Raw genomic sequence first — 10,643 nt, 5'->3', positions numbered from 1 at the left:
GTATCACACTGCTATAACACAGCATGAGTATATGCTCTGTGGGATGAAGGCAGCCCAGTGTTTGGATGCACCTGTGTCTCTCAGCCAATCTGGTTGAACAATGTTAACTTGAAGGCTGCACAAGGCATTAGGAGAAATCTGACCTTCTAGCAAAGGCCATCACATCTCAGCCATTCCTATGGCAAAGGCAGCAGTCCATTCCTGGCTGCGATGTGTCTGCCAAAAATGCATCTGATGATTTCAGGAGGCAGAGTAATCCTTACTTCCTTTGGAAATTTGTTCCTGCCTTGTTGTTTCATCACAGTGTTTGTTTTTTAAACTTTGCAAAAGTTATGATCATTGATGATTAAAAATCTGTTTAAACCAGTAACCACTTGTGCAAATCTATCCCAGCAAGGATGTGATGGTCTCAAGCCGCTATGCTCCATATCATCAAGATTAAAAAAAAAATCTCCACCTTACCCTTACACAGCAATAGTTTACAGCCTATCTAGGTGACCTCAGAAGAGACAACTGATCAGGTTTACAGAACTGACAATCTCGGTAAAATTCCTGGGCAGGTCAAGATGCCATGCTGCTTGTAACTCAAGTACCTCTTGATTTCAGCATTCTGCTTTCCTTTATGTCTCAGTAGCTGGGCAAAACCTGAAGGAAATCCACAGCAGTGGATGGCAAGTGTTGTACAGTTGAATCATAAAAACTCCCAGACAATTGTGAAGGGAGCACTGGATATTTTTACATACTTTGTTTGAGCAGTAAGCTTACAAGGAGAACTTTCAAGAATGTGGGTATGTTCACCAAGAAACCAGCTTATACAAAGACAGGCTTTTATTCTGGAGAATTTATGCACATGTTTAACTCGAAATGGAGTAATCCAAGAGCTCAAAATCAGGCCCACATGCACAAGCCTTTGCAGGCAGCAGGACTCCATGATGCTGTAAACAGAGCACAAAACTGGCATTTTACAGGAGCATTGTCACACAGAGCCCAGCAGTTCATTTCCAAATACAACATCTAAAAGAGTTCAGGTGTTTTGAAAATCATCATATTGTCTCTAGTCTATACACTAATTTTCTAAGACTGATACTGGGTAAGCATTGGCCCTGTTAAGTATATATCTGATCTCTATTAGCATTAAAACTCTTTATTAAAAAAAATTGCAGAGGGGGAAAATAAATCCAATAGAATTTTTGTTGAAAGCAAAAAAAGGGTTTTAGGCAACTTCTATTTGCTGTATTGTTTCCAAAAACAATGAAACACTTTCAAAGTTTATATTTCTCTTGACATTTCTCAGATGCTAAAGTACTGAAAGGCAAGACTGGGAGCCACAAAGGTACTTAAGTGCTTCTTGTTTAATTAAGGGTTAGTCAACCAAATACTTAAGCATCTAGGCATGCATGTCCTGGCTTCTTTCACAAGATGTTTGTGGCAGAACAGACTAGATACCAAATTTCTTTAATTTTAAACTTTCCTACAAGTCAACCTAACTTTCACACCTGGTTAATGGAAATTTTTCCTGGGTTTAATAGAGTATGCTGAAGATCTGAAGTTGTCACTTAAGGCAGAAATAATTTCAGCAGGGGAATGGGACCCAAATAGGTTTCTAAGAATGTTTAGTCATGTCTACTAGCCACTGTGGATGTAAAATAAATGAATGGATGCTATTACTGAAATCTGAGTATTTGCAAATGTTCTGATCTTAAATATTCCGAGTAACTCAGGCAAAATCTTTCTCTTACCTTCTCTTACCTTTTTCAAACATATCTGCTACCATCATTGCCAGTGGGTTAGAGTTTTGAACCAGACACTTTACTCTTCAGCTCAAATAAGATCACTTTGAGTCATTTGCTGTTAAACCCCCCTCTGCTTGTGGCTTAATAACACTGATCCTTTACTGCTTATTTTAAAAATTCCTATTTCAGACAACATTATAATGAAGTTCAGCAAGAAATAAAAGGCTGTTTACATCATTCACATAGTTTACTTAGACTTTAGCATTACATTCAGATTACATGATGAAAACTAACCTGTTTGGCTACCATTCTCCCCTGGTTTAAATAGCTCCATGCTGCAATGTGTGGGATTCAGACGTGGCACAGCAAGTACCTGCACTAAGGCAAACAAACTGTTTTCTCATGTTGGGATGCCATTTCTAGTACACTGTTTGGGGAAAGAAAAGCCCAAAACATGAAAAAAAAAAAAAAAAACCAACCCCCTTCCATGTACTCCTCTCCAAGCATTTTGTATGGCTGCCTGTGAGTGTAACATTTGGATGCATTCCCAACAGTGGCGTCCACAGAGTGTCCGTCTGTTGAAGGCTGCTCTGCCTGAGGAAAAGATCCCTTTTCAAATGGATAGCAGGGGAAAGACATGATGGAGGAGAATGTTTCTGTGGATGTGACTTTACTTATGGTGGCAAAGTCTGATCTGAGAAACTTTTCAGTAGTTCTCAAAGACAGATTTGGTTCAATCAGTCTCCTTTAAGGTATGTAAATTACTAATTACATTGTGTCCTTTTTAGCGAGCCAGTTGACTAAATTATACAACCCTTCATTTTGCAAAAATAGAAAGTATTCCCAGGCAAAGCAAATCAGAGTTCTCAAGCAACTGATTTAAAATTCTTTCTCCGAGAGAAACCTTGAAAACAATGTAACATCCCTAATCTGCTTAGAAATTTTGCAGAGTAATAGCATTCTGTTCCCATTAAAAATAAAAAATAAAATCCTTCTATATCATCATCTTTCAAAACATGAGTTATATAACGCTCGACATTTAATGAACTTTTATTGACGTCGGTGGGACTACCTATGCTGAAGCTCCTCTGTGCGCACTTCAAAGCTAAAGAGCACGCAGGCAAGGGAAACTACAGCGATGCCGCGATGCAAAAAAAAAAAAAAGACGTTCATACCCCAGCTCTCCTGCAGATAATAGATTTGCCTCTGTCCTAATTATACACTCCATCTCCGTGCATTAGCATGGAGCCTAGAAAACCTGACTCATCATCCCTAACAATCCCGGCGACCTGAGGCAAACACACACACACACACACACACACACACACACACACTCTCTCGCATGCGTGCTCCCAGCCTCCCCCAGAACAAACACCTCATCCTGCTCCGCCTGGCAGCGGCGCAGTCGTGTCCCTGCATGTGCAGCCCGCCGCCCTGGCAGCGAGAGCAGCTCGCCCCCCGCCCCGGGAACCGGGCTATCTGGAGACGAGAGGACGGCGATGGCCGGGGCCTGGCTCCGGCCCCGGGGCTCGGCGGGCAGGCGGTGGGAGCGGAGGCCGGCGCTCGGTGACCGCGCCGCCCCACACCCGGGAGCTGCGGGGGGAGCGGGGGCGGCCCCGCGGCACCGGGCCCTGGGGGCGTGGCCTCTGCGCCTGCTTTGCATGGCTCCCGCCCTATTGGCCAGCGGGAAGCACGCGCCGAGGCGCCGCCCCCGCCCCTCTCTGCCCAAGGCTGCCCAGAGACGCCGTCGGCCACGCCCCTCCACTGCGCCGGCCACGCCCCTAGCCCCGCCCCCTCTCGCAGGCTGCCCGGAGATGGGAGCCGGAGCGGGCGCTGCCCATTGGCCGGCGGCGGGCGGCCCGCCGCGATTGGCCGGCGGCGGCGGCGGTGGGCGGGGCGGGCGGCGCGGATTGGCGGGGCCCGTGGGGGTGTGCGCGGGGGGCGGTGGCGCGGAGCGGGCGCTGGGGCCGCGGCCGGGGATGGGGGCGGCCGGCGGCGCGGGCAGCTGAGCGGCGCGGAGCGTCCTGGGCCTCCCCGTCCCGCCCGGCCGTCGCCGCCATCCCGGCCATCCCTGCCACCATGAACCGCCTCGGCTCCGGACCCGTGGGTAGCGCCGCCGCCGCCGCCGGGCAGTACCGGGTGTGCGGCAATTGCCGGAAGGTGCCGAGACAGGTATCGGGGGGCGCCCGCGCAGAGGCGGCGGGAGCTACGGGAGAGGTTTGTGGAGGGATTGGAGGAGCGAGGGGCAGTGGGACAGAGACTTGGCGGGGTGGGACACGTACGGCGGCAGTGGCGTGAGGGGAAATGGGCAGTAGGGCAGCGGTGGGGCGGAGGGATGGAGGGAGGCAGTGGCGTGGGGGCTTTCCAGGAGCCGAGTGCCTAGGAACTGTGAGGTGGGGGGAGCAGAGGGGAGCAGGGCGAGTGGAACCCAGGGGGAGCCGAGGGGTGCCAAGTCCCGCGACCTCATCCCCCCCCCCGTGCCCCTTGGGACGGCTGTCACTTGCCCAGGCTTGTCCCGGGCTGCCCTTCTGCATCCCGAGGGTTTGGGGAGCATTCGGCGTTGGGGGGACTTGACCTGGGGCCCAGCCGCGCTCGTAAAGTTTATTACCCACGTATTCCACCGGCGAAATTCATCACCGCGATCTCCGTCAAGTCTTTGTGCGGGGGGGGGGGGATCCGAGAGCAGAGCTTTAAGAATGTAAGAAAAGCAGCAAAGAATTGCCAGTCCGCCGAGCCACATCCCCGCAGTGCCCGGCCGCTTCCCTGCGGATCCCCCCGTGCCCCCGGAGGGGTGCGGTGGCTGCACCCCCCGCTCCCGACATCTGCCTCACGGGAGCATTAGTGGAGGTGCTTTTTGTTTGTCCAGTGCAAATGAATTAAAATTGCTGAGCTGTTCAAATGCGCCGAGTCTCCGAGCGCCCGAGATGAATGCGATGCCGGTTTTGGTTTTATTTTAATTCAGTCTCTCCCAACACATTTTGCTCCAGGTTGGTTCTTGCAAATGCTAAGAAAGCCTATAAGTCAATGAGCTCAAATATTTGCGCTCTTTGTCCAAAAACTGTTTTTCTTCCTCTGTGGGTCAGGCCAAGTGCCAATCAAAGTTGTTTTTCAAGCCTCTCTTCCCTGCAGTAGGACTGCTTTTTTCTTTCTTCCCTTTTTTTTTTTTTTTTTTTTTTTTTTGGGTTTGGTTTTTGGAAAGGAGGTGTGTATTTAGGGGAGGGGGAGGAGAAACGTTAAAAATCGGTCAGAGAGAGAAGCAGATCTTAAAAATCGTGTTTCTTGAATATTTTAATGGAAACAAAATCTTATTAAATGTGCATGCTTGGTATGTGCAGTTATTTTTTCCATAAACTCTTGGATCATATTACAGTTGATACTTGGTGCTCAGCTCTTAGCTCAGCTTTCGAGAAATGTAATGGATCAGAGAAGCACACATCAGCAGAGTCTGATTTTTAACCATTTCATTGCAGGACCAAATCTCTTCTTGGCTTTAGCTTGCTGCTGTTCCCACTTTAAGAAAAACAAGTACTTAAAACAGAGAAGTTCTGCGGGGTTAAAGCCTGAAACAGCTTCAGACTTGACATATGTCTGAAGACATACAAATTAACCAGTGCCAAATATGTCTGTAGAACAAGCAGGGAGGGAGCTTGCTTTGTTCTGCCAAATAATCAAAATGTTTTGTTGACAAATAAAGTGGTGCTTGGCAGCACTTGTAGATCTAAAATTAAATTTAAGTTACTGAATTTTTTTGAAGCTGTATTCCCATCCTGCTGGGTAGGACTTTTTTTGTATACCTCTTTAATATCAGTGGGAGGTAGGAGGTGGGGACAGGGTTAGATGGTACTTTCCTGGTAACGAGAAACTTGCTGGATTTGATTTATTGTTGTATTTTTATTTTATTTTAAAGTAGTTTAGGGATGATGGTGAAACACAGGAACCCAGTTGGGTCTGTTGAAGAAGGCAACTTAGCGCTGCTCTGCTTTGGCTATGGTCATTCAACCATACAGAATTGGGGAAGAAAAAAGAACCTGAGTGACAGCCCATGAAACCCACTTGAAGCATAGGTGTTCTGTGCTTTCAGTGGTGGTACTGGGATATCGTTCCATCTCTGTTGGAGGCTGGACAATAAAAACAGAAGTGCAAAGCTTCTGACTACATCTGTCATTATTTAAAAGTTGGTGTAATAAAAATCACTGTAAATTTTAACCTTTTGCACCTCATTGGCAAGCATGTAAATAGAAGACATGAGGAAAAAAACAAAACACTTGATAGAAGCGAGATGTAAATTTGACCTGACTCTCAAGGAGTAATAATCTTCAGATAAGTGCTGCCTCATGTGTTCTTTTGATGGTATTGGGTTTTTTTTCTTAATGTTCATGTGATAATATACTGGAAAAAATGATTGGCCTTGTAAAATGTTGAACCTCTTCTGCCCTCCTCAGTTTTAAGTCTTTATTTGAAGTCATTTGAATGCTCACAGTTTAGGTAGAGCTGTTGTCAAAATCATAAGGGGCAAACCAAGCTTTCAACTCAGTGGCATATAATGAAATTTGAAATAGTCTAGCAGGTTTTGGATTCTCATGGGTGAAGGTAAGTTTCTCTTTCAGCTGGGAATCAAGAAAAGCTAGATGCAGCACTTTATGCTTCATCCAATTTCAGATTAATCAAAGTTATAGTTTATTATGGAAAGTTCTATGAGGGCAGCACTGAGAATCTTGCTAAGGATTCATGGGTTGAATTTGCCTATGAAGAAGGTTTCTCGTATTTAAAGGATACAATTTCAGTTGAGTTTATTGTTATGGCACTCTTTAGATAATCAGATCTACTTGCAGAAGAATTGTTGCTAATCAGAAGGGCGTAGACAGTCATACAACAACTGCATCGTTATTTGGTTTAGGAGAAAAAAAAAAAAGACAACCAATAATAGGTGATGCTGTCTTGGGTTTGGTGAGTGAGCTTGTTGGACAGACAACCAAGGCTAATGCTTTTAGTCATTTTAAAATAAATGGAAGCATGACCAAAACAAGTGGAGTAGCTCTGGTTCATGGGATGGATGGTCAGCCTTCATAACAAAACTGTGGCATACCAGTAGGGAAAAGTGCTTAACAGGGCATAGGAGTGCTGTTGCTGTTGCCAAGTCTTTCCTAGAGGTGGCTGAGAGTTGCTGTCACTTCAGTAACCAGGACAGTTCCAGCTCTCTCCTTTGAAAATGCAACATGTGGGGGAGTCCCTGGCATGGGAGCTCCAGGGTGTTTTCCTGGACCCTGATGGAAACCCATGGCCCTCCTGCCTAAACAAAATCAATATCCCAAGCAAGAAAGAAGAGCATATTATATAGGCAGAGCTCAGTATTTCTTTGGATAAATAACTGCTTCCGGAAGGCTTTTAGGAATAAGTAAATGTCTTCAGGGGATGGAAAAATCCTGATATGTCAGGAAATGTAGGAACAGGGAGGATTTGCCAGCTGTTCAAGCTTGGTTGCAAATTGCAAAGTGTGTGAAGTAAAATGTTCTTTTATGTGTACATACAAGTTGGTAGGATGGAAAAGTATAAACGTGGTTCCAGGATTTGGTTTGTGTTAGATTTCAGTGAGGGAGATAGAAGGGCAGTGGCCAGGTGGGTGATGGGGGAGTATGGTTTAAAAGCAACCTTCAGTGTTGGCAAAGTGGAACTGGACCCAACTTAGCTGACCCTCCTGGCTTGAGCCAGTGTCTGTGCTGGATTGCAGCATAAAAGCATATTAAATCCAGGACTTTTCTTGGTATTTATAGACCTACCTGATCAGGGTGACCCTGTAAGAGGGGAAATACCCATTAAAATGATGGACATAATTTGCTCCTTATCCTCCCATGCCTGTCTCCTTCTTTAGTACAACTCTCAATACTGTACAAATATGAAAAATACATGTATGACAGGATAACACCAGAAGCAGGCCATACTAGGCTAATGTAGTGGTCTTCTATTGATAAGACAGCTGCTAGTGTGTCCTCTTCCAAAAGCTTTGAATGAACTAAAACCCCACTGTAGTAATTAAACATCTGAAGTAACATCAAAGGTTAAACTTGACACTGCAAGTCAATGCAAATTAATTGTTTATATTTACTAACATCAAATGTTCTATATATCAAAAACTTTAACTGGGTTTGAAAACTATTTGTGCAAATTCATAACAGAAAAATTAAGCAACACATGTAAATATGAAACAGCAACACCTCTCAGTATAGTTTCTGTATGCTTTCCTTGCTGTTACATGTATCCTATTCTCCCCTGGCAGTGACAGGTTACTGGGCAGGAGGGACCTTTGATCTGACATCGTTTGTCTATTTTTCTGTTACTGTTAATTACAGTGATTGGGAACTGATGAGAATGGGAATTATGTTGGGCCACGCTGAAAGGAGAAGTCACTGTGCTGAGAGGACAATACAAGTGATAAATATTGTTGATCCAGGGAGAGAGGGACATTTCATGGAGAGCTGGGAGATCTTGAGCACAGGCATAGTTGAAGTGGTGTGAAATCCAGTGGTATGAAATGTGAGAGTTACAGGCTTGGCTGTTTGCTGCTGATCACTTTAAATAAGAGCAGCTTCTTGGAAGGAGCAGGGAGAAGGATGTCGATGCACGGGGACCAGCACCTTACTGTCACCCTGCAGGGCTGGGAGGGAAGCTGGGAAGGATAAACCCTAACTAAACAGGCATAAAGGGGAGCTGGCTGGGTGCTGGGAGAAAGGGTGTACTGATTTTGCAGAAGGAAACTTAAAAAGTTTGTTTTTTTAGTTCAGCAGAAACAAAGGCTGAGAGAAGATATGATCAGTGTCTATAAATACATCTCATGGTAAGAGCAAGTGAGGAGAAATTAGCTCCAGAGTAGATGGATGGAATATGGTCATAAATCATTTAGGCTGGAAAACTGAAGTGTCCACAGGTACAAGGATCTGGAAGAGTTTGTTCTAGGTCTGATGCTGCTAAAAAAAGCACCCTCTTTTAATACAGAAAAATGTGTGAATGTCATTAAATGATGCCATGCTTACAATAGCACTAGCCTAGGCTCAGGGAGTTGAGGTCATATCCAAAAAAATTAAAAAAAAAAAAGACACACTTTCATTCACATTATTCTTATTCTTCTGTGTAGGTGAGTAAGAAAGTAGCCCAAAGTGAACCATAAATAGTTTAATGTCAGGTCTCATAAGCCTGTGTAGGCTAAAATATGTGTCACCATGAGTCATGAAGATGCATGGAGATGCTGTTACTTGCACTATAAAAATCAAGAGGCCTTTCAAGGATATCTCAGCTATTTTGAGGGAAGTCAACCTGGTTCAATCTATTCTGAGCACAAGCAAATGAAAGTTGCTATGCCTTTGCTTGGAAAACACCCTGGGTTTTCCACAATGCAGCATTTTTTTTTTCTTTTTTTTTTTTTTCTTGTTGTGTTGCATAGTCTAGTTGGCTTTGGAAATCTCATCAACAAACCTTGGCTGTCATAGAGAATCTTAATTTGTAAAATCAAATTATGTCTTCTATAGTTTGATGCCTCTTACTAATAATCTCTCTTCACATTGTGGAGGGTGTGAGAAGCTGCCTAGATGGCTTTAAATCTCCAATGTGTTTCTTCCTGAAGGAGTTCTCAAAATTATTTGCAAAGTCTATAATGAAAAATCAACTCTGTTTGCATTGGTTCTAATTTTAGCAACATTCTGTTGGGTAAAACATTGTGTCTGCCTTCAGTGTTTGTGTCTTCCAGTTCCCTGGAGCACTGGTGAAACATGGTGAAACCAGCTCAGGTCACTCCTCCAACTAATCCTGCATGTGCAGCTGGGGGGACAAGATGGGATTTTTAGGATCCAAAAATGGAAAGATATAAACCAAGAGCAACAAACCAAACTTTTTAGGGCAGTTAAAATTGACAGCAACAGGCCCCTCACTTTCATAATTCAATCTTAATTTTTCTTGAAAGATTTGATAAAAAAAAAACTCCCAACAAACTAACAACAAGGTTATTTCCTGTGAAATGAATGCAGTGAAATCCAGAGCTGACTGGTTTTTCTCCTTCCCCATCCTCACAAGTGTTTCAATAATTTGTATCTTTTCAGAATATTATCCATTTAACTGATTGTTCTCCCATCCCCTGTATAGAATCTTTGTGTGCTGAAATCAAAGGGTGATATTGCTCTTCGCACATGTATGCTGATCCTAAGGCTGCCTGGGTTCTTCTACTTTTGCCTTAAAAACTGCTGTAAAGAAATTTCCTTGTGTCTTCCTGGTTTTACTGTCTGAAAATGAGATGGCAGAACTATTAAATTTTCATTAGACCTGTAATGAGAGTGGCATGAGTGAAATGAACCTCTGGTGAACGACGCTGTTTTGCAATGAAAAGCTGTAAGAAGTGGCCTCGTAGCAACCATGCTCATTTAAAATAGTCATTCTATTAAAAAAAAAACCAAAAAAAACCAAAAGCAAAAACACAGTCTTTCCTGAATTACAAGGAGAGAATGGAGGTGAGAAAGGAAAGAAAGTGGGCAGGAGGATTTTCTTCAAAAGAAACTTTGAGGTTTAGTGTTGCGAGTGGGTTAGCCAAGTGTGGAGGTTGTCTTCTGCTAAGACTTACTTCTGGGAGTGGAGCATTGCATTAGCCAAATCACAGGCTGTGGTTTGGAGATGTGGATTCTGTGAACATTTGCTTTACATTTATGCATATTACTTAATTAGGGTTTCAAATCTCCCACCTCTTTAAATGGCAGTGTTTTGAAATCTGAAAAAAATAATATGGTTCATTAAGCATCCTTGGTTTTTCCTCTCTCCCACATTGGTGAGGGAGCTGCTAATAGTCATTTAGTTCTTTATTTGAACCGTTTTTTTCTGGCTAGGGAGGTTTGAGAGAGAGAAGATAGTGGTGTAATTCTCCCCTGGCTGTGC

At 44.1% G+C, this 10,643-nt stretch overlaps 1 protein-coding gene across 2 annotated transcripts in view; it reads left to right on the top strand.

Moving 5' to 3' along the window:
• The first annotated feature begins 3,775 nt into the window (after positions 1 to 3,775).
• SESN3 (sestrin 3) overlaps positions 3,776 to 10,643 on the top strand; it is a 38,245-nt gene continuing 31,377 nt past the window's right edge. For both annotated transcript variants that reach the window (XM_053931824.1, XM_053931814.1), the window contains exon 1: positions 3,776 to 3,905. In XM_053931824.1, the coding sequence (XP_053787799.1) occupies positions 3,813 to 3,905 (93 nt within the window). In that variant the 5' untranslated portion in view covers positions 3,776 to 3,812. The remainder of the gene's footprint in view (positions 3,906 to 10,643) is intronic.

This window comes from Vidua chalybeata, chromosome 2, assembly GCF_026979565.1.
Source record: "Vidua chalybeata isolate OUT-0048 chromosome 2, bVidCha1 merged haplotype, whole genome shotgun sequence".
Lineage (NCBI taxonomy): Eukaryota > Metazoa > Chordata > Aves > Passeriformes > Viduidae > Vidua > Vidua chalybeata.
Note: the sequence above shows the minus strand (reverse complement) of the source record. Positions and strands in the feature narration are given on the sequence as shown.